The following is a 24,566-nucleotide window of genomic DNA, read 5'->3' as shown; positions in this document are numbered from 1 at the left end:
AAAAATTTGTCTAATTTAGCCTCAAATATGTTCAGTGATCCTGTTCGCACTGCTCATTGAGGAAGAATTCAGAATAACAACCCTCTCAGAGAAAAAAATCCTCCCCAACTCCACCTTAACTAGAAGATACCCCCGGCCTCCAGTAGTTGTGGATTCCCCTAGATAAGGAAACATTCTCTCAGCATCGACCTTACCAAAACCCCCTCGGAATCCTACATGTTTCAACAAGACCATCTCTCATTCTTCCAAACTCCAGTGAGTATGGGCCCAAACTGCACGCAATCTTTCTACCAATCACTTAAGTCAATGTCCCCCCCTCCCCCCATCACTGACCTCTGTGCTAAAGTGAATCAGCCCCTTCCCATCCACTTTATCCAGGCCCCCCTCTCAAATTCCCCCTCAGCCTCCCCTGTTCCAAGGAGAACGGTCCCATCCTCTCCAATCTTCCCTCATCGCTGTAACATCCTGGCGAATCTCCTCTGGACCCTCTCGAATGCCGTTCCTTCCTTTCTGTTAGGAGGGGAACAGGACAGGACACGGTATTCCAGTGGTAGTGCCGTCCTCTGGGTGAAATATTAAACCAAGGCCCGACCCCTCAGACAGGTATGAAGGTGCTGTTTGAAGAGCGGGGTGGGGAGGGGAGGGAGGGGGGGTTCTCTCCTTTGTCCGGGCCAATATTTATCCCTCATTTAATGTCACATAAACTGATTCTCTCTGCTCATTCTCACGTTACGTTTTGAGGGAGCTTGCTGTGCACAAATTGGCTGCTGCAGTTCCCACATTATAAAGTAACCTTTGAGCTCCCCAGTGTTGGATTGGGGGGGACCCCAAACGTATGCTGGGGAATATAGAACAGAATCCCTACAGTGCAGAAGGAGGCCATTCGGCCCAGCGAGTCTGCACTGACCCACTCCCACCCAGGCCTTATTCCTGTAACCCCCTATATCTACCCTGCTAATCCCCCTGTCACTAAGGGTCAATTTAGCATGGCCAATCCACCCTAACCCATTCATCTTTGGACTGTGGGAAGAAACCGGAGCACCCGGAGGAAACCCACGCAGACACGGGGAGAATGTGCAAACTCCACACAGACAGTGACCCGAGCTGGGAATCGAACCCGGATCCCTTGCGTAATGAGATAGCAGTGCTAATCACTGTGCCTCCCCGGTGAACTTATTCATAATGTCAAAATAATAAGGTGTTATAATTCCGATCCTTTCTGTGCGACGTGTGACCAAACGTGAGTTAATCGCTGCGTTTTCTCTCTCTCGCTCTGTGCAGTTCCACGTTGATGTTGGGTTTCTATCTGTCATGCCTCTTGGTCCTGGCCAGCGTGCTGTTCATTTCCACCATCTACTGCTGTGTGAAGGTGAGAATGTGAGAGCCCCTCTACCTCCCCTCTAACCCTGCTCAGTCCCTGTAACCTCGCAGCGCACACTCACTCGGCACAAGGATTTCATTGGAATCCAGGAACAGGGGCTGGCCATTCAGCCCCTTACACCTGTCCCACAACTCAATGCGAGTGTGGCGGATCTGTGTCCACCTGCTTGCCTTTGGCTCCATAACCCTTATCAAGAGATTCATAAATATTAAGTACACCTGCTATTTCTCTTCCCGTGCTCCTACTCTCCCCTTACTCCTGCTCTCCCCGTGCTGCTCTCTCCCTGTGCTCCTGCTCCCTCCCTGTGTTCCTGCTCTCTCCCCGTGCTCTCCCCATGCTCCTGCTCTCTCCCCGTGCTCCTGCTCTCTCCCCATGCTCCTGCTCTCGCCCCGTGCTCCCACTCTCTCCCCGCACTCATTCTCTCCCCATGCTCCTGCTCTCTCCCCATGCTCCTGCTCTCTCCCCGTGCTCTCCCCATGCTCCTGCTCTCTCCCCGTGCTCCTGCTCTTGCCCCGTGCTCCCACTCTCTCCCCGCACTCATTCTCTCCCCATGCTCCTGTTCTCTCCCCATGCTCCTGCTCTCTCCCCGTGCTCTCCCCGTGCTCCTGCTCTCTCCCCCTGCTCCCGCTCTCTCCCCACGCTCCCGCTCTCTCCCCCTGCTCCTGCTCTCTCCCTGTGCTCCCGCTGTCTCCCCGTGCTCCTGCTCTCTGCCCGTGCTCCCGCTCTCTCCCCGTGCTCCCGCTCTCTCCCCGTGCTCCCGCTCTCTCCCCGTGCTCCCACTCTCTCCCCGTGCTCCCACTGTCTCCCCGTGCTCCCGCTCTCTCCCCGTGCTCCCGCTCTCTCCCCGTGCTCCCGCTCTCTCCCCGTGCTCCTGCTCGCTCCCTCTGCTCCTGCTCTCTTCCTGCGCTCTGCTGTGTCCCTGTGCTTTATGAATGTTATCCGGTGTTATAATTTAGATGGGTTGGGTCCACGATTATTGGTAATCCATTGGGAAAGAGCTGCTTCGATTGAAAACATTGGTGAATCACTGGGTTAATAGATGCCGTTTAATCTTTGGACTTCCTGTAACAGAGAAACCTTGTGGACATGTTGAAACAATATTTGCTTCATTACTCATCCTCAGTCTCACTCAATCCTGAAAATATGTGACAAAAGTAAAAGAAACGTGTGAGTGGAAATTAGCAGTTACACACGGGAGCCTGAAGAAGGTCTGTGTCCCATGGAAGGTTTGTAGCGAGGGTGGAATGGGGGGATTGTCATCATCCAACGATTATCTGAAAAGTTTCATCCGAAGTAGCAGCACAAATTATTCCTGTTATTGTAAATAATCCTAACTCCGACCCCGTCGCTGAATTGTTACGGTGCAGAAGGGATGTTTTCATCCGGAGGGCGGTGGCGATCGGGATCTCACTGCGTGAAAGGGCTGTAGAGACAGGAATCCTCACCACATTTAAGAAGTATTTCAATGTCTACGTGCAGTGCCAAGGCTCACCAGACTATGGGCCAAGTGCTGGGATATGGGGTTAGGATAGTTGGGTGGTTTGTTTTTGGCTGGCACAGATGTGATGGGCTGAAGGGCCTTTTCCCGTGCACTGTGATTCGAAGGGTGGTTTCATGGTCATCAGTAGATTGTGAATATTTGGAACTGTGAGCTTTCGGAGCACTGCTCCTTCACCAGGTGAGTGTCTCAACTGATGAAGGAACAGCGCTCCAAAAGCTCGTGATTCCAAAACGACCTGTTGGACTTTAACCTGATGTTGTGAGACTTCTTATCTGATAGAAGGAGGCAGTGCCCAGCTCCAGAAGTGACAAGCTATCGTTCTATGGTGACAGGGCCATCTGCAGCTGGGTTAATTCCAGTGGTGGTGGAATCAGGTCCTTAAATTATCCATATTCAGCCATTTGAGGGCCTTAATCGGCCGGTGGACGGAGCTGAGAGCCAAATTATCCATCCTCATCAGAGAATCCCAGCCCTTGTCTCTTTTGCTTCTTATTTTCCAGCGGGTTTTTCACAATGCGGTGCAACTCATCCCCAAATTGTGTTGCTTTTGCTGATGTGTGGAGGTCATTCAAAGTTCTCTCAGTCAGTGACCCTGGAGACCAGCTCTTTGCAAGTTGCTCAGTGGTGTGACTTTTAGACTTGATACTGAGCCACAAGGAAGGCATTAGGATTGGTGACTATAGGCTTGGTTAAAGAGCAGGGCAGAGGTAGTGGCGCATTGGTATTGTCACTGGACTAATAATCCTCAACCCAGGATAATGGTCTGGGGACTAGATTCAAATCCCACCATGGCAGATGGTGAGACTTTGATTGAATAAAACTGAAAGATTTGATTTATTATTGTCACATGTATTAACGTACAGTGAAAAGTGTTGTTTCTTGCGCGCTATACAGACAAAACATACCTTTCATTGAGAAGGAAACAAGAGAGTGCAGAATGTAGTGTTACAGTCATAGCTAGGGTGTAGAGAAAGATCACCTTAATGCAAGGTAAGTCCATTCAAAAGTCTGACGGCAGCAGGGAAGAAGCTGTTCCTGAGTCAGTTGGTACGTGACCTCAGACTTTTGTATCTTGTTCCCGAAGGAAGGAGGTGGAAGAGAGAATGTCCGGGGTGCGTGGGTACTTAATGATGCTGGCTGCTTTGCTGAGGCAGTGGGAAGTGTAGACGGAGTCAATGGATGGGAGGCTGGTTTGCGTGATGGATTGGGCTATATTCACAACCTTTTGTAGTTCCCTATGATCTTGGGCAGAGCAGGAGCCATATCAAACTGTGAAACAACCAGAAAGAATGCTTTCTATGCTGCATCTGGAAAGAATCATAGCTGACATGCCAAATTTTTTTAGTCTTCTGAGAAAGTAGAGGCGTTGTTGGGCTTTCTTAACTATAGTGTCAGCTTGGAGAGGCCAGGACAGGTGTTGGTGATCTGGACACCTAAAAACTTGAAGCTCTCAACCCTTTCTATATTGTCCCATTGATGTCCTTTACGCTTCCTGAAGTCGATGACAATCTCCTTTGTTTTGTTGACATTGAGGAAGAAATTATTGTTGCCGCACCAGTTCACCAGATTTTGTACCTCATTCCTGTACTCTGTCTCATCATTGTTCAAGACCCGACCCACTGCGGTGGTGTCCTCAGCAAACTAGAAAATTGAATTGGAGGGGCTTCAATAAGCCATGATCTTATTGAATGGCGGGGCAGGCTCGAGGGGCTAGATGGCCTACTCCTGCTCCTATTTCTTATGTTCTTATGAATTGGAGGGGAATTTGGCCACACGGTCATAGATGTATAAGGAGTGTAGTAGGGGGCTGAGAACACTTGCGGGACACCGGTGTTGAGAATGATCGTGGAGGAGGTGTTGTTGCCTATCCTTACTGACTGTGGTCTGTGAGTTAGGAAGTTCGGGAGGGAGACGGAGTCGCAGAGGGAGGAGCTGAGGCCCAGGCCACGGAGCTTGGAGATGAGTTTTGTGGGAATAATAATATTGAAGACTGAATTGTAATCAATAAGTAGTTATTGTTGTAAAAGTGATCATCTAGTGTCCCTTAGGGAAGGAAATCTGCTGTCCTTACCCGGTCTGGCCCACATGTGATTCCAGAGCCACAGCAATGTGGTTGACTCTCAAATGCCTTCTGGAATGGCCTGAGCAGAGGCTCATTTCAAGGGAACTTAGGGTTGGGCAATAAATGCTGGCCTTGCCAGCGATGCCCACATCGGATGGAAGAATACATCTTTGAAAAATTGACCAGAGTTGACTGAGTTCGGAGGGTTTGGATTTCAAAGATAGGGAAAACAGAACAAGAGCATGGAGAGATTTAGAAACAAGAATGGGAATTACATCTTTGTTCATGATAGCGCTGGAACGAGGCAACTTTTGCGAACTGTCCTCAGCATATCCTCTAATTCTATCTTCCTCTCATTTACTCTATGAGTTGTATGTTTTGTCTGTGTAGCGCACAAGAAACAATGCTTTTCACTATATTCCCAATACATCTGACAATAATAAATCAAATCTCCTCGTATGTAGTAAATTTGAAGGGGACTTGTTGTAGCTTCAACAGGGAACAGTTTATTTAGGGGGGGCACAATGGTTAGCACTGCTATCTCACAGCACCAGGGACCTGGGTTCAATTCCTGGCTTGGGTCACTGTCTGTGTGCACTCTCCATATTCTCCTGGTGTCTACGTGGGTTTCCTCCGACGGTCCAAAACTGTACCGGTAAGGTGGATTGGCCATGCTAAGTTGCCCCTTAATGTCAGGGGGAGTAGCTAGGGTAAATGTATGGGGTTTTGGGGATAGAGCTTGGGTGGGATTGTGGTCCGTGTAGATTCGATGGGCCAAATGGCCTCCTTCTGCACTGTAGGGATTCTATGATTAGCTCACATAATATATATACAGGATAAGGGTCTGACAGAGCTGTAAACAGTCCACTCTCTTCCCTGGCTCCAGCTAACATTCCTTTCCTTCCCAGCATGTATGCCCTTGCTCCCGATTGGCTCCACTTCCCACCCGACCTCTCCATGTGATCTGGCCGGATCACATGACCTTCAAAGGATCCACCCCTCAAAGGGGCCATGTTACCACATAGTTTATGCAACTGTCTCTCACAATTGAACCCCTCTGGCCTCGGGTTCTTGCTTAGAATCTAAGAAAAAAAAGATTGCAGTCACGTTTCTTGGCAAATTGGATCCTTTATTCAACCCTTCCATTTTCTTTCCAGAGTCCATGCAGGCTCTTTCTCTTGTTGCGCTGCTCTTGCACCTGTAGCTGAAGACAGTGTTGGCAGGCACTTTGATAAAGAACGCCTCAGCTGAAGCTTAATCGTAACCTGGTTAAATCTTTCCCTCATTAATTCAGAGGAGCTGAGGTTAAACGTAGACCGCCCGTGTACCATCGCAGCTGCAGCCTTTCAGACCAAGATGTTAAACCGAAGCCTTGTCTGCTCTCCAGGTGGGCGTGAAAGATCCCAGCGTGGTGGCACAGTGGTTAGCACTGCTGCTTCACAGGGACCTGGGTTCGATTCCCGGCTCGGGTCACTGTCTGTGCGGAGTTTGCTCGTTCTTCTCGTGTCTGTGTGGGTTTCCTCCGGGTGCTCTGGTTTCCTCCCACAGTCCAAAGATGTGCAGGTTGGGTTGATTGGCCATGCTAAAAATTGTCCCTGAGTATAGTGAGATGCTTAGGTTCGGGGGATTAGTGGGTGAAATATGTATGGATATGGGTGTAGGGCCTGGGTGGGATTGTGTTCGGTGCAGACTCGATGGGCCGAAGGGCCTCTTTCTGCACTGCAGGGTTCTATGATTGACTCATTATTTTTAAAAAGAGCCCCAGTGTCCCGACCTATATTTGCACCCTCATCCAACCTCAACTACAGACAAATCGTTTCTCTCTGCAGCTTATGGGAGCTTGCTGTGCACAAATTGGTCCCTCCAGCGGCCACTAAACTTCAGAAGTAGTTTGTTGGTTGCAGAGTGTTCTGGGGACATTGGAAGAGTGTTGTGGAAATGCAAATTCTTTCTTTCTTCTCGACTCTCTGAATTCCACCTCCGTCCTGCCGCGTTTGACACTTTCCCTGACAATCCGTGCTTATCTTACTCGTGCTGATCCGGAAATGGCCGGAAAAATACTTTCTTCCCCCCCCCCCCATGGTGGGATTTGAACCCTATACATCCAGTCTACTCCCGTAGCCCCGAGGCTGTCTTTGTGTCCTGTCAATTCTAAGTTCCAGGGAGGGGGGTGAACCTTTGGACTCCTCTACCTTTTTAACCATAGAATCCCTACAGTACAGAAAGAGGCCATTTGGCCCATCGAGTCCGTGCCGACCATAATCCCACCCTGGCCCTACACCCCTGACCCTCATTTATCCTGCTCATCCCCCTGACATTAGGGTCAACTTAGCCCGGCCCAATCAATCTCGCACCTTTGGAGCGTGGGTGGAAACTGGAGCACCCAGAGGAAACCCATGCAGACACAGCGAGAATGTGTCGACCCCACACGGTCAGTTACCCGAGGCCGGGATTGAACTCGGGTCCCTGGCCCTGTGAGGGCAGCAGTGCGAACCACCGTGCCGCCCTCATCAGTGGCGACTTCAAGCCGTTACCTATTGCGGTTATCTCCAACCACACTCTGTCCCCTAACCACCAGAGAGAACAGGATCGAGCGAAGGGCAGACAAGACAGCACATAAATTCCAGTTCAACAAAATAAATTTCGATTTCATGGTAATCCAGTGGGTGTCATGCACTGCACAGCTGCAATTAAAAATGCACAATCTGTGGAGTCATGTTCTGCTACATATTTAGGACACGCCGCGTGCTGCTGGAGAGAGAGTTTACTCTGAATTAGTAATAAAGCTTACATAATAGCAGACTGCAATATGACTCACCCAATATGACTGAGGCTAAAATAGGAGCAGCAAACAGGGGTGTGCTAGTCAGCAGAGGTGCATTAAAGCCACGTTGCCTGATGTGGTTCCTCTCTCTCCCTCGGCCCTCTCTGCCTCAAACCCCACCCGCTCCCCCCCACGATTCACTCCGCGCCCCCCTCCAGTTCAAAACGAAAAGGCCTTGCATTAAAAGAGCACTTTTCATTGGCCGCAGTAAAGCTTATTTTATTTATCAGTGTCACAAGTAGACTATCATTAACACTGCAATGAAGTTACTGTGAAGATCCCCTTGTCGCCACATTCCAGTTCAAGTACCCTGAGGGAGAATTTAGCACGGCCAGTGCACCTAACCAGCACGTCTTTTGGACTGTGAGAGGAAACCGGAACTCCCGGAGGAAACCCACGCAGAGACAGGGATAACGTGCAGAATCTGCACAGTGACCCCAAGCCAGATTTGAACTCAGGCACTGTGAGGCTGCAGCGCCAACCCCCATACCGCCATGCTGCCCTAACTGTCTAACATTTGAAGAGAGAGGTGTGTTGCTGAAACTTTGTGTCTTGCACTCAGCAGGACAAATGCTAGAGTACTAAAATTCAAACAATCACAGCAACTTACACTGCAGGAGAAAAGGGTGCTGATTGGTGACTGGTATTAAAAAACAACTGTTCATAATAGAAATTCCCAAGGCGCGTCTGAGAAGTGTTATATTTTGATTTTGATTTGATTTGATTTATTATTGTCACATGTATTAGTATACAGTGAAAAATATTGTTTCTTGCATGCTAAGCAGGCAAAGCATACCGTTCATAGAGAAGGAAAGAGTGCAGAATGTAGTGTTACAGTCATAGCTAGGAGGTAAAGAAAGACCAACTTAATGCGAGATAGGTCCATTCAAAAGTCTGACAGCAGGGGGGACGAAGCTGTTCTTGAGTTGATTGGTATGTAACCTCAGACTTTTGTATCTTTTTCCTGACAGAAGAAGGTGGAAGAGAGAATGTCCAGGGTGCGTGGAGCCCTTAATTACATTGGCTGCTTTGCCGAGACAGGGGAAGTGTAGACAGAGTCAATGGATGGGAGGCTGGTTCGTGTGATGGATTGGGTTACATTCACGACCTTTTGTAGTTTCTTGCAGTCCCGGGCAGGGCAGGAGCCCATACCGAGCTGTGATATAGCTGGAAAGAACATTTTCTGTGGTGCATCTGTATATATCGAGCCACATTCATTCAGGAGATATTAAGGTGCGTGACCCAAAGGTTGACCAAAGCAAGGGCGAAAGCAGGGTGGTGAGGGGCAGAGAGAGGCTTAAGGAAGGCTTTAGTCGGGTGAGCGACTAAAACTGGGGATGTCGGTAGGCTAGGATTAGATGAGCAGGAGATTTGTTGGAAAGACAAGAGGATACAATGGAGGACTGAAGCCATGAAGAGATTTGAAAACAAGGATGTGAATCTTAAAACTGAGACGTTGTTTAATCAGGAAATAAAGTAGGTCGGTGAGCAGAGTCTTGGCGGACCTCCAGTTTACAGAGGGGAGAATGTGAGAAGATATTCCGGTGTGTTGAAGTAGTGAAGTTCCTCATTTGTTTTTATTTATTTGTGGGACATGGGCGTCGCTGGCTGGCCAGCATTTATTGCCCATCCCTAGTTGCCCTTGGAGCGCAGTTCAGACTCAACCACATTGCTGTGGCTCTGGAGTCACATGGCCAGACCAGGTGAGGACAGTAGATTTCCTTCCCTAAAGAACATTAGTGAACCAGATGGGTTTTTCCAATGATCAGCAATGGCTTCATGGTCATCAGTACATCCTTAATTCCAGATAGATTCTATTGAGTTCAAATTCTGCCATCTGCCATGGCAGGATTCGAACCCAGGTTGCCAGAACATTAGCTGAGTTTCTGGGTTAATAGTCTAGCGGTAATACCAATAGGTCATTGTCTCCCCACTACCCAACCCTTCCCTTGGAAGAGCCATCCACTTAGCTACACCCTGCCTTCCCTCTCTCCATAGCTCTGCAATGTTCTCACCCTTTGTTTATCCAATTCCCTTTTGAAAGTTACTATTGGACCTGCTCCCACCCTCCCCTCTGGCAGCATGAATCCAGATTAAAACAACAGCGGAAAAATGAAGGTTCCCTGTGCTCAGTGGGTCATTGAGAACTTTTTATGCCGAGTGAGCAAACTTGGAAGATTTGCTGAGGCTCACTTAGCACAATAAGAACAATGACAACAAGAGTTGCCAACTCTTGTTAGACTGTTGCCAGAAGTTCACTGCGTGACCCTCCTGCCTTCAAGTGTTCCATCCACATCTCCAATTATCTGCGTTATTAATAAATGAAAATGTTCAAAGAAAATGATTTGGGACTGTAGGGATTCTGTGAACTCCAAACTGAACTGTAGCTTCTGTGTTTAACACGCCTGCCTGAGCCAGAATATTGAGGCCTCAAGTCTCACGCTGGCTGACGTTCTACTGCTTGCGCCGAGGGAGCGCTGCACTGTCAGAGGTGCCAATTTTGAGTGAGACATTAAGAACAAGACACGCTCAGCTTTCTCAGGCAAATGTAAAAGACCTCCTAGGATTAAGAATTGAGGTTGAGAAAGTCTCCAATTCAGTTTGTAAGATAGATTATAAATTGTTCAGTGCAGCCATTCCAAAGAAATGCTCATGATCCCAGTGTGGAGGGTAGAGGGAAATTGGACGGTACTTAGTTGGCTGACAAACTATACTTTGGACAAGATGATTATCAGAGGCCACTCTCCAGTAGATGTCCAGGGACTATTCAGAAGATAAGGACAGGAGTGTAATGACCTTACCGAGGCCCCATGAGATTGGCCTCTTGGAGTATGAGCTCCCTGATTGCGGTACCACCCCACGCTTCTAATCTACAGGCGCCTGGTGCGGATGGAGGCGGGGAATGGGGAGGACCTCCTCATGAATCTGCTTCTGGGCCTGGCAAGGCATGCCCTCTACAGTCCTGACAGCGGGCGATCGAGGGGGTCATCCAACTTGACTGTCCGCCCCTCTACCATGGCTATATTAGCGGCCGGGTGTCCCTGGAAAGGGAGCATGCGGTGTCCGAGGGCACTGTTGATGCCTTCTGTGCCCATTGGATACCGCAGGGACAAGGCGTGTATTATTGACCCCTTTAGTTTGATGTTTTAAGTTTCCTTTTTGCTTTGTCTTTTGTTTTGGGTGGTTCCCCTCCTTTTGGGGAACTGTGCTTTTTGAGTTGCCCCTAAGTTAATTTGATTTTGTTTATTTGATTGGGAAGAAAAGTTCGATGACTGAGGGAGTCACACCTGTGTATATATCGACAGGTCTACTGACACTCTGGATTTTGTATCTAAAGCGCTTTGAGGAATCAAATTGACAATACCACAATGCCACTGTCTACCCCATTATTTTATTGTGTTATAAATGCAAGGAACTGTTGTAAAGTTACTGGGTACTATAGAACTTGAATATTGCTGAGAGACGTGTTGCCAAAGTTTTCATCTTGCACTCTTCAGGACAAACACAAGAATACCAAATTTCAAATGATCACAGCAATTTATTCTCCAGGAAAAAAAGCATGCTGATTGGTTGGCAAGTCAACTCGTGATTGGTTGAGGCGTTGCCATGGAGAAGGTAATGGGGAACTATAAGTTCATGGATAATTCAAGAAAGGTGCAAGATTTGAACTTTGACTTTCTGTGGGTCCCTGCATGGAATGTATGTTGTTTCTAATACGTCACAAGCTGGTGATGAGCTTGACTGATTATCTTAAATTAAGTTAATGCAGCTGTTAGCACACTTAGGATTGTTCAACAAGTGCTGCCCAGTCACTGAATCACATCTAAGAGTAGACATTTTGTTTTGGTTTTGTTTTTGGGTATCTCACTGATTTTTTTTATTGTGTTAAAGGTAATCCTTTTCCCTGACAGATACAATGGGTGGGATTTTCGGTACAACTCGCTGCCTGTTCCGCAACAACTGAGGCAGCCCAGCATTGGCCGGTGGTGGGATCTCTTAGTCCTGCCATTGTCAATGGGGATTCCTGTTGAACGCACCCCTCACCACCATGAAACCCGCGGTGGGGGTGCACCATTGGCAGGACCAGAAGATCAACGGATAGAAAGTTCCAGCCTGGGGGAGTGAGCTTTACTGTCTGAGTTCAGCCAGTTTTAAAAAATTCCTGACTGCTTTTACTGAAAATCCTTCCACACCTCCTTCCTTCTCCAGTCAACTTATTTAGCCTTACATTGCGGCTTAAAGGCTGTAAATTTGTTTTCTTTTTATAGACAGTCTCTTCTCAAGACAAGGGAATGAAGGGTTATGGGGAGAAAGCGGGAAAGTGGAACTGATCCACTTCAGATCAGCCATGATCTTATTGAATGGCGGGGCAGGCTCGAAGGGCTAGATGGCCTACTCCTGTTCCTATTTCTTATGTTCTTATGTTCTCACTGGCAGTGAATTACATTAGTTCTGACCCATTACAGACAATTTCTAATCAGGTACCCATTATCCATCCTAGTGTAAAGAGTTGTGAATGTCATAGTGCACAGCTAGATCACCGATTACTTCACGCTCAGGTCTGTGTAAAGTTCTCCCGATTCGTTCACTGCGTTGTTGCAGGCATGTGTGTAAAGGTAGGGGCAAACAGAAATGGCTAAACTGGCTTACGGAGGGAGATAGGGGCACTGGAAACAGGAGGAAGCCATTCAACCCCTCAAGCCCGTTCCGTACCATCCAGTTAGACTGGGCCTGATCTGAATCTCAAACCCATTTACACAGTGAGTGTGTCGGAGTGAAATTCCCCAGAGAACACACCGTGCGAGTCAGGAGGTGGGAGAACATTCCGCAGAGGGTATCGGAGTGAAATTCAGCGGGGAACACGTTAACGTGGGTCAGAGTGAGAGCTTGGCAATCGCAGCTGATGAAGTGCACTGAATTTGGGATCGTTGATTCTGTAACCGTGTCAAACACGGACGGCTTAGTTTTGAAACCTCCACTTTACACAATTAAAATCTCCGTCCTTCTCTTGCTCCCCTCCAGCTCTTCCCCCGCCCACTGCAGCAATTGTCAAAGAAGATCGTCCAGTCGAAGTTAAACAGCACGATTGTCGGGGTGTTCACCATCTCACTGGTGTTCCTGTCTGCCTTTGTCAATATGGTAGGTGGAGTCTGTTATGAGATCAGAGCATTGTTTTACAGCAGGCTACGCCCATTATAAATAATGGGAATGGGGTGCCCCATCGTCAGATCCCGGATAATCCAGTGTGTTCAACCCAGGATAACCCAGGATACAGAGTGCATTACACACACGATGACACAGTATGGTTAGGCACAGGATAACACAGAGTACAGAATGTGTTAGACATGGGATAACACAGTGTACGGAATGTGTTAGACACAATAACACAGTGTGGAGCATGTTAGACACAGGATAGCACAGAGTACAGAGTGTGTTAGACATAGGAAAACACAGTACAGAATGTGTTAGACACAGGATAACATAGTATGGAGTGTGTTAGACAAAGGATAACATGGAGTACAGAGTCTGTTAGATACAGGATAACACAGTACGGAGTGAGTTAGATACAGAATAACACAAAGTATGGAGTGTGATAGATACAGGATAACACAGAATGGAGTGTGTTAGACAAAGAATAACACAGAGTACGGTGTCTGTTAGATACAGGATAACAGCATGGAGTGTGTTAGACACAGGATAACACAGAGTACAGTGTGAGTTAGACAGAGGGTAACACAGAATACCGTGTGAGTTAGACACAGGATAACACAGAGTACAGAGTACGTTAGATACAGGAATAACACAGTACGGAGTGAGTTAGACACAGAATAACACAAAGTATGGAGTGTGATAGATACAGGATAACACAGTATGGAGTGTGTTCGATGCAGGATAACACAGAGTACAGAGTGTGTTAGGCCAAGAATAGCTCAAAGAATATTGCATAATAACAGCTACTACACTTCAAAACTACTTCATTAGTTTTAGTCTGAGGCAATAAGAGGTGCTATATAAATCTAAGTCTTTCATGTACTGTCGCTTAACTTCACTTTTGGAAGAGTGAGTGCGCTAAGGACCTCGGATTGCAGACATTGAGAAATAATTGGGAATAGGATTAGCACACAATGAGGAGAATACAATACTCAGCTCCTCGGGGCTTCTGAAGGACTGTATTTCATCCAATATTAATTCAGACTCCTCTTACTGCCGGGGATCATTAATTCCTCTCAGACACCCCCACATTCCCTCTTCGTGTTACTGATTTCATCCTGACTGATCTTATTCCAGCTCCCTGGTGCTGTCTGGGTCAATGACCTCTTCCAATATCCCATGTAATCGACGGCACTCCTCCAGATGTTACTGGAATTCCCGTGTCAGGCTTTGTAATTCCTCCCAGCTAGGATCCTGTGTTCTTCCCAGGGTGGAAGAGCCAATTACCAGGGGACGTAGGTTTAAGGTGCGAGGGGCAAGGTTTAAAGGTGATGTACGAGGCAAGTTTTTAACACAGACGGTGTTGGGTGCTGGAACTGGCTGATGGGGGAGGTAGTGGAAGCAGATAAAGTGATTTTCAAGGGGTGAATAGGATGGGACTGGAGGGATATGGTCCCCAGGGGGTTTTAGTTCAGTCGGGCACCATGGTCGGTGCAGGCTTGGAGGGCCAAAGGGCCTGTTCCTGTGCTGTAATTTTCTTTGTCCTTTATTGATACAGGAAAATGCATTGCATAGAATGAGCCGTCATGCCTGTGATGGCTTTGTAAAGGAGCCAGCCAGTTACTCCAACTCGCTCCTGCTCCATCAACACAGCCCTGTGTACTTTTCATTTTAAATACCTGTCTAATTTCCTTTGGAAAGTTATTATTGAACCTCCTTCAGGTAGTGAGTTCCTGATCACAACTCTGTGCAAATGAACTTCTCCTCACCTCCCCCCTGTGGTTCATTTGCCTTTAATCTAATATCTATATACAAACGCATATTAACTCACCCATGAGGGGGTGAGTTTAGCCTTTACAACCAAGTGATTAACTGCATCTTCATAGAATCCCAACAGTGCAGAAGGAGGCCATTCAGCCCATCAGGTCTGCACTGACTCTCCAACAGATCATCTTACCAAGGTCCACCCACCGCTCTATCCCCATACCCCACTCATTTACCCCACTAATCCCCCTATCCTACACATCTTTGCACACCAATGATCAATTTACCACGGCGAACCCGCCTAACCAGCACTGTGGGAAGAAACTGGAGCACGCGGAAGAAACCAATGCAGACACAGGGAGAATGTGCGTAGAATCCTACAGTGCAGAAGGAGGCCACTCGGCCCATTGAGCCTGCACCGACCACAATCCCACCCAGGCCCTATCCCCACAAACTCACGCACTTACCCTAGGTAGACCCCTAATACTAAGGGGCAATTTAGCATGGCCAGTTCACCTAACCCGCACATCTTTGGACTGTGGGAGGAAACCGGAGCACCCGGAGGAAACCCACACAGACACAGGGAGAACATGCAAACCCCGCACAAACAGTGACCCAAGCCGGGAATCGAACCCAGGTCCCTGGCGCTGTGAGGCAGCAGTGCTAACCACTGTGCCACCCAGAGATCTTGCCTGATTATCTTCTCCAATCAGATGAGGTGTAGCAGCAGCAAGCCTCGCCAGCAAATGCTCACATCCCAAGAATGAATTACAAATTTGGAAGCTAACAACTCAGGTGTTATGTCTGGCTTCAGATACCAGCACTCACGCTTCTGATCCCTGTTCATGGACTCTTACTGTGTAGGTGTGAACACTAGATAGCACCATAGAATTCCTACAGTGCAGAAGGAAGCCATTTGGCCCATCGAGTCTGCGCCGACCACAATCCCATCCAGCCACTATCTCCGTAGCCCCTCCGTAGTGAGGTTTTACCCCACTAATACCTCTGACACTAAAGGGCAATTTAGCCTGGCCAATCAACCTAGCCCGCACATCTTTGGACTGTGGGAGGAAACCGGAGCACCCAGAGGAAACCCACACAGACACAGGGAGAACATGCAAACACCACACAAACAGTGACCCAAGCCGGGAATCGAACCCGGGTCCCTGGCCCTGTAAGACAGCAATGCTAACTACTGAGCCACTGTGCCACCCGGATAAGGACCAGGAATTATCTTACAAAGCTGAGGAAGAAACTAATACCAGATGTTTTCAACTAATGGTTGGAAGACAGAGTTAGGTAGAATAAGGCCTTCTGGTGTCCGGACAGCTCCAACAGAGGGTAGATAGAGCAGGCAAGAGAGGAGACAACTGTGGAGCAAAGTGCAGACACCGCTCAGATGGATTCATGCTGTGACCTTATGATGCTTTGCTTTGTTTCTTCACTCCAGTTTGTGTGCAGCACCCAGGATTTGCCCGGCTGTTTGGCTGAGGAGTACAACACAACCCCAGAACTCGTCAATGCCTGTCACATCGCCAACTCCATCGCCAATTACAGTCTGGACCTAGAGACAGGATTCTGCAAGGGAGAGCGACCCAACTGTAACTTCCCTGAGGTACCTTATTGCCTGATTCAAAGTTCGCAGACTGATTCTGCACAAAAGGAGGCCATTCAACCCACCGAGCCAGTGTTGGCTCTTTGCAAAGCTTATCCAGACAATCCAACTCGAAAAGATTTAGTAGGATGCTACCGGGACTTGATGGTTTGAGTTATAAGGAGAGGCTGGATAGGCTGGGACCTTTCTCCCTGGAGCGTAGGAGACTTAGGGGTGACGTTACAGAGGTCTATAAAATAATGAGATCAGCTAGGTAGTCAACATCTTTTCCCAAAGGTGAGGGGGTCTAAAACTAGAGGGCATAGGTTTAAGGTGAGAGGGAAGAGATACGAAAGTGTCCAGAGGGGCAATTTTTTCACAAAGAAGGTAGTGAGAATCTGGAACAAGCTGCCAGAGGTAGTAGTAGAGGCAGATGTAATTTTGTCTTTTCAAAAGCTTTTAGGCAGTTACATGGGTAAAATGGATATGGAGAGATATGGGCCAAACGCAGGAAATTGGGACTAGCTTAGTGGTTAAGAAAAAGGGCAGCATGGACAAGTTGGGCCAAAGGGCCTGTTTCCATGCTGTAAACCTCTGTGACTCTTTTCTGATTTTTCTATTTCTTTTGAATTTACTATTTTGTATCTGCTTTCACAACCTTTGTACGCACTGCATTACAGATTAATTTGTAAGGTAAAAAGCTTCACCATCCTCTGAGTGAAGAAATTCCTCCTTATTTCAGTCCAAAATGGCCGTCAGAAATTTTAGCTCCCACTCAGTTCCAAACATCTCAGCTGCGGTTAGCAAAAGAACACTTCTTGCTTCTTATCTTCACACAGATGGTGCTGAAATTTCTAAACTCCCCCCGCTTATTTTCCTTAAAGATTTTATGAGTTGAACTGGCTGACGGGGTTTAGAGGCTGAGTTTCCAGCTCTCCCTCCTTCTCTCCAACCCTACATCCTGCCCTTATTCTGAGACCCTGTTCCCCTGGTTCTAGAGCTCCCCTAACCTCCCCAGTATCCCCACCTACCCCTCAGTCCCCCAGCCAGAGGAAACTGTAATAAAGTAAATTTTATTCATTCGTCACAAGTAAGGCTTACATTAACAGTGCAATGAAGTTACTGTGAAAATCTCCTAGTCGCCTGTTCGGGTCAATGCACCTAACCAGAACATCTTTCAGACTGTGGGAGGAAACCGGAGCACACAGAAGAATCCCACGCAGACAAGGAGAGAGCATGCAAACTCCACACAGACAGTGACCAGAGTCATAGAGGTTTACAGTATGGAAACAGGCCATTTGGCCCAACCTGTTCATGCCACCCTTTTTTTTAAACCCCTAAGCTATTCCCAATTGCCCGCATTTGGCCCATATCCCTCTACACCCACCTTACCCATGGAACTGTCTAAACGCTTTTTAAAAGACAAAATTGTATCCGCCTCTACTACTACCTCTGGCAGCTTGTTCCAGAATCGAACCCGGTTCCCTGATTAATTAGTCCTCAGACGCAGAAGTCCCTTCACTGAAATTCCTTTATTTACAGGCCTGACAACAGCGTACACTGTACCTTCAATTAGCAGTCTACACTAGGAGTGCCAGAGGAACTGACACTCCTGGTAAGTACAAAGTAAGAGTCTCCCTGATTGACCCATAATCAGGGAGTTTGTATTCGAACAGGCTCACCTCAATTGTCTGATTAAAGTCGTTACAGAAACATTCATCCTGCATCTACCCCATCACTCCCTGAAAATACTCTTTACGAGATCACTGCTCATTCTTCCCAGGCTCAGTCTCCTCAATCTTTCCTCAGGGAACAATCCCCCATCCCAGGGATCATCCTGGCAAACCTTCACCGCATTCCCCCCTGTGGCAAATATATCTCCCCTTAGGTAAGGAAACCAAAGCTTGGTGGACTACAATCAGATCATGATATTATTGAATGAGGAAGCAGGCTCAATGGGCCGAATGGCCTACTCTTGCTCCTGTCTCTTATGATCTTATAATTAACTGATCACAGGGCAGTGGAAAGTCGGGTTTAGAGAAATCGAGTTGAGATCGATGTCCTCTCTTGAATGTGTTTATATTAATGACCCTTGTAGAACTCATTCTGTTATGATTTGATTTGATTTATTATTGTTACATATATCAGCAAACAGTGAAAAGTATTGTTTCTTGCATGCTATATAGCAAAGCATACTGTTCATAGGGAAGGAAAGGAGAGAATGAAGAATGTATTGTTACAGTTATAGCTGGCTGTAGAGAGAGATCAACTTAATGCGAGGTAGGTCCATTCAAAAATCTGATGGCAGTAGGGAAGAAGCTGTTCTTGAGTCGGTTAGGTACATGGCGTCAGATTTTGTATCTTTTTCCCGACGGAAGAAGATGGAAGAGAGAATGTCCAGGGTGTGTGGGGTCCTTGATTATGCTGGCTGCTTTTCCAAGGCAGCGGGACAGAGTCAGTGAATGGGAGGCTGGTTTGCGTGATGGACTGGGCTTCATTCATGACCCTTTGTAGTTTCTTGTGGTCTTAGGCAGAGCAGGAGCCCATACCAAACTGTGATACAACCAAAAAGAATGCTTTCTATGGTGCATCTGTAGAAGTTGGTGAGAGTCATAGCGGAGATGTTAAATTTCCTTCATCTTCTGAGAAAGTAGAGGCATTGGTGGGCTTTCTTAACCATAGTGTCGGCATCTGACATCAATCAAAATAATATCTTCATTATTACTAATATTGCTGGTGCAGGGTGGAGGCCCTGGGTGGTAATGGTACAGTTCTGACATGTTAAAGATAAGTGAGAATTACTGTCTTTTGTATAAGGGCTAATCTGACAAATCCCTCCGTTTGCCTTTCTTTTGGACAGTACTTCACCTATTGTGTGTTACTGAGTCTCCTGGCCTGTGCGGTGTTCCTCCAGATCAGCAGTATTGGAAAACTCGTCCTCATGTTACTCATTGAGTTGGTTTACGTCATAATGATGGAGGTTCCTGGGGTTACCCTATTTGACAATGCGGACTTACTAGTCACCGCCAACAGTCTGTAAGTAGCCATTTCCGAGCCCGGTCCTTTGTTCTGGAATTCCGTACTCCTGTAAATTCAAGACAAGTTGATGAAGATGTCTAAGATGAAGCTTATGGGATGCTTGACTTTGTACATTCAGTCATAGAGTATACAAGCACGGAGATTATCGTAAAGTTTTATAGATCACTGGTTAGGCTTCAGTGAGATGTCCAATTTTTGGGCACATCACTACTAACACAGGAAAGAGAGACCATTCAGCCCCTCAAGCCCTGGGGTGGCACGGTGGCACAGTGGTTAGCACTGCTGCCTCATAGCACCAGGGACCTGGGTTCGATTCCCAGCTTAGGTCACTGTCTGCGTGGAGTCTGCATGTTCTCCCCGTGTCTGCATGAGTTTCCTCCAGGTGCTCCGGTTTCCTCCCACAGTCCGAAAGACATGCTGGTTAGATGAATTGGACATGCCAAATTCTCCCTCAGTGTACCGGAACAGGCGCCGGAGTTGTGGCAACTAGGGGATTTTCACAGTAACTTCATTGCACTGTCTTACTTGCGACACTAATAAATAAACTTTCAAACTTTAGTAACACCACTCGATCAGATTATGGCTAATCTGTATCCTTAAGTCTTTAAGGAGGCTATCTAAACATTGGAGAGGGCACAGAAGACATTGGCTAGAAGTTCGGACTATTTCTGCCAGTGGGAACTTGCAATCTTGCTGATGGCGAACTGCCATTCAGAGTTTCTCAGCAGCAGGGGGTGCATAGAATGGTTAAAGTTAAAGTTCAAGTTTGTTTATTAATTACAAGTAAGACTTACATTAACACTGCAATGAAGTTACTGTGAAAATCCTCTAGTTGCCACACTTCGGCGCCTGTTCAGGTACACTGAGGGAGAATTTAGCATGACCAGTGCACCTAACCAGCGCATCTTTCGGACAGTGGATGGAAACCGGAGCACCCAGAGGAAATCCATACAGACATGGGGAGAACATGCAAACTCCACATAAACAGTAATCCAAGCAGGGAGTCGAACCCGGACCCTGGTGCTGTGAGGCAGCCGTGCTAATCACTGTGCCACCGCAATGGGAAACCCCCATTGCCCACGGCACGATCTTCTGATCCACCATTGGCCAATGGCAGGCTGCCTCTGTCATTGCCAAATACCCCGCGGCAGTTGCAAAAAATCCCACTCATTCACTTGGGGGAGATGGTGCCTTAGTGGTACTTTCTCTGGACTAGCAATCCAGAGGCTCAGGCTCATGCTTGGGGACATGAGTTCAATTCCCAACATGGCAGAATCTAAACCAATGAACCTGCAATTTAAAGTTAGTCTCAGTAATGGTGACCATGACTATTATATAATCAGTAAGAGAATGAAGGGTTATGGGGGTAAAGTGGGAAAGTGGAGATGAGGATTATCACATCAGGTCTCATTGAATGGCAAAGCAAATGTAATGGGCTGAATGGCCTACTTTTGCTTCTATGTCTTGTGGGGTTATTTTGAGCCAGCGACAACGAAGGTACGCTTCCAAGTTAGGATGGTGAGCGACTTTGAGAGGAACCTCCAGTAGTGATGTTTCCAGGCATCTGCTGTCTTTGTCCTAGACAGTAGTGATCGTGGGTTTGGACAATGTGGTCAAAGGAGCCTTGATGAGTTGCTGTAGTGCATCTTGTAGATGGCACACACTGCTGCCACTGTGCATAGGTGGTGGAGGGAGTGAACGTTTGTGGATGGGGTGCCGTTAAGCAGACTGCTTTGCCCTGGATGGTATTGAGCGTTGTTGGATCTGTGCCCATCCAGGCTGCTTACCATCTGTTTCCTACATTAACTTCTGAGCAGCCCCCCTTCCCCAAGCCCCCAAACTGCGACCGTAGGTTATATAAAATAGTGTAAAAATGTGACAAACGAATGGATAGGGATTGAGTCGGAGCATTGGCAAATATGAAGGGAGCTGGAGGAACAGGGAGTAATTACAAGACCATTGGTTTCATTTTTAACTCACAGAACGTTCAAAGAGAAAATTGCAAATGTGACACACAAGCAACAAACACTGAAAATACAGATGTGTCAGCATCTAGAATGAGTGAAGACAGTTTAATGTGCCAAGTGTCAATACTTTCTGTTGACACATACCAATAAACCCACTGTGTATGGCCAGCATTTGCTAGCTTCTTTACAGCTGTCTCGCTAAGTGGGCAGAACCATCGCCTCCGTACACTTATTAAAACCCAGGCTCTCTCTGCCTCTCCAGTGTCCCGGCCAAGTGTCCTCCCTCAACCAACACTGCCTGATAAACAGCTCATGACCAGTGTGAGCGATACACTTGAAGGAACATAGGTAGTTGACGTACTTTTAAAACGCTACATCCATCAGCAATGTCCCCTCCAGAGATCAATCTGTAATAAGAAGGCCGGTAGGAACTTTATGGATATTTAAATAGTGCCTTTTCTATTCACCAAGCAACCTTTGGAGCAAATGCCGTATTTTTATATGAAGCGCAGTTACTGTTGCAATGCAGGATGAACAGAGGGATCTAGGTGTATGTGTACATAGATCCCTGAAAGTTGGGAATCAAGTAGATAGGGTTGTTAGGAAGGCATACGGTGTCTTGGCGTTTATTGGTAGGGGGATTGAATTTAGGAGCCGCAGCGTCATGTTGCAACTGTACAAGACTCTGGTGCGGCCGCACTTGGAGTATTGTGTGCAGTTCTGGTCCCCACATTATAGGAAGGATGTGGAGGCTTTGGAGAGGGTGCAGAGGAGGTTTACCAGGATGTTGCCTGGTATGGAGGGGAGGTCCTAAGAGGAGAGACTGAGGGATTTGAGGTTGTTTTCGTTAGAAAGAAGGTGGCTAAGAGGGGACCTTATTGAAACATATAAGGTGATTAAAGGTTTAGATAGGGTGGATAGTGATAGCCTTTTTCCTCGGTTGGAGAAAGCTAGCACGAGGGGGCATAGCTTTAAATTAAGGGGTGGTAGCTATAGGACGGATGTCAGGGGTAGGTTCTTTACCCAGAGGGTGGTGAGGGATTGGAATGCCTTGCCTGCTGCAGTTGTAAATGCACCTAGTTTGGGGGCGTTTAAGAGATCCGTGGATAGGTTTATGGATGGAAAGGGTTTGGTTTAGGTTAGAGGGTCATTGTTTTTTAACTGGTTGGCGCAACATCGTGGGCCAAAGGGCCTGTTCTGCGCTGTTATGTTCTATGTACTTCCAATTTGGGCATAGCAAGCTCCCACAGACAGCAAAGAAAAAATAACCAGCTCACCAAATCCAGTGATGTTGGTAGAGGGATGAATATTTTGCCAAGATATCAGAGCAAACACAAACCCCCAGCTCTTGCTCTCAAAAGATCACAGGAATCTTTACTTCCATCTGATCTGATTTGAATTATTATTGTCATTTGTATTAGTATACAGTGAAAAGTTTTGTTTCTTGCACGCTATACAAACAAAGCGTACCATTCATAGAGATGGAAAGGAGTGGATGCAGAATGTCGTATGACAGTCATAGCTAGGGTGTAGAGAAAGATACGGATTAAATGAGTTAGGGTAAGGTTTTAAAAGCATAGAACCAGAATAAAAGATAGAATTAGAGGGTATGCTGGGCACAGCTCGCAAGAAGTCACCATGAATGGTGGCACAGTGGTTAGCATTGCTGCTTCACAGTGCCAGGGGCCTGGGTTCAATTCCTGGCTTGGGTCACTATCTGTACGGAGTTTGCACATTCTGTGTGGGTTTTCCCCGAGTGCCCCAGTTTCCTCCCACAGTCTGAAAGACATGTTGGTTAAGTGCATTGGCCTTGCTAAATTCTCCCTCAGTGTACCCGAACAGGCGCCGGAGTGTGGCGACTAGGGGATTTTTGCAGTAACTTCATTGCAGTGTTAATGCAAACCTACTTGTGACACTAATAAATAAATCAATAAATAAACTCCAGCCCCATCTTGACTCTGAGAGAGCAGGCGGGATTCAGATTAAGATTGCATTGGAAAATTGACACCTCTGACAGTGTAGCACTCCCACCGTCGCACACTAGCAGTGTCAGCTTCGATTTGAACTATGCAGCCAGCTGACTCAGAGGCAGCCCCCGGTGGTCTGCCCAGGGCTACGTACAACACAACGATCACTTTGTCACCTTCTAAACACCACCTCCCCCAACCCCCGCACCGGAGGCAAAAATCGATGTTTAAGTTCACCCCCACGCAAGCCCAGGGCTTGAGCACAACAATCAAAGCTGACACTCCAGTGCAGGGCTGAGTGCAGTGCTGTACTGTCAGAGGTGACATCTTTCGGGTGAGAGAAACCAAGGCTCTACCTGCCTGCTGGGGTGGATGTAAAAAGATCCTATGCACTAATTCAAAGAAGGGTAAGGGAGTTATTCTCAGCATCCTGACAAATATTTAGCCCTCAGTCAAAAGAAATCACCTGTTCAGTATCACACTGTTGTTGCTGGGAGCTTGCTGTGCACACATTGGCTGCCATGGTTTCTACATTACAACAATGACAACACTTCAAAAAGTACTTTCATTGGCTGCAAAATGCTTTGTGATATCCAGTGGCCGTGAAAAACGCTATTTAAAGCAAGTGTTGCTGAAAAATGACATTGTTGAAGCTTTTCGTCTTCCACTCATCAGGACAATTCGCAAGTATGTGAAGGGGAACAACAATTTGTGGGGCGGTACGGTGGCACAGTGGTTAGCACTGCTGCTTCACAGCGCCAGGGACTCGGGTTCAATTCCCAGCTTGGGTCACTGTCTGTGTGGAGTCTTTGCGTGTTCCCCCCGTGTTTGCGTGGGTTTTCTCTGGGTGCTCCGGTTTACTCCCATGGTCTGAAAAATGTGCTGGTTAGGTGCGTTGACCCGAACAGGCACCGGACAGTGGTGACTAGGGGAATTTCACAGTAACTTCATTGCGATGTTAATGTAAGCCTACAATTGACTAATAAATAAACTTTAATTTATACTTTGTAAGAAGAGAATGCTGATTAGTTGGCAAGTTGACTCTGATTGGTACAGGCATTGCTATGGAAAATGCACTAGTTATCTGATGACTGACAGTTAACTCCCAAGCTTTATTTAAACTCAAACCAAGGAGGTTGGTAAAGGCATTTCCCTGAGGAATGAACCAGCCGTTTTTATCTAGTTGAAACAGGTGCAATGTGTGTATGTGTTCTATCTGTCTCCAAAAAACTTGGGCTCTGTGTATTAATTCATGTAGGTCCAGCACATATAAATGAGCCACGCTGCGAGCCCGACAGATAATCTTAAAATAGTTA

General features: G+C 47.2%; 1 protein-coding gene across 2 annotated transcripts in view; it reads left to right on the top strand.

The window, feature by feature from the left end:
* adcy5 (adenylate cyclase 5) overlaps nucleotides 1-24,566 on the top strand; it is a 292,719-nt gene that overhangs the window by 240,392 nt on the left and 27,761 nt on the right. For both annotated transcript variants that reach the window (XM_080199523.1, XM_080199522.1), the window contains exons 12-15: nucleotides 1,282-1,369; nucleotides 12,791-12,907; nucleotides 16,134-16,298; nucleotides 19,138-19,313. In XM_080199523.1, coding sequence (XP_080055649.1) covers nucleotides 1,282-1,369; nucleotides 12,791-12,907; nucleotides 16,134-16,298; nucleotides 19,138-19,313 — 546 coding nt within the window. The remainder of the gene's footprint in view (nucleotides 1-1,281; nucleotides 1,370-12,790; nucleotides 12,908-16,133; nucleotides 16,299-19,137; nucleotides 19,314-24,566) is intronic.

The sequence above is a fragment of the Carcharhinus amblyrhynchos genome, chromosome 11, assembly GCF_965287045.1.
Source record: "Carcharhinus amblyrhynchos chromosome 11, sCarAmb.v2.hapA, whole genome shotgun sequence".
NCBI lineage: Eukaryota > Metazoa > Chordata > Chondrichthyes > Carcharhiniformes > Carcharhinidae > Carcharhinus > Carcharhinus amblyrhynchos.
The sequence above is the reverse complement of the archived record's forward strand: the minus strand, read 5'-3'. Positions and strand labels throughout refer to the sequence as shown.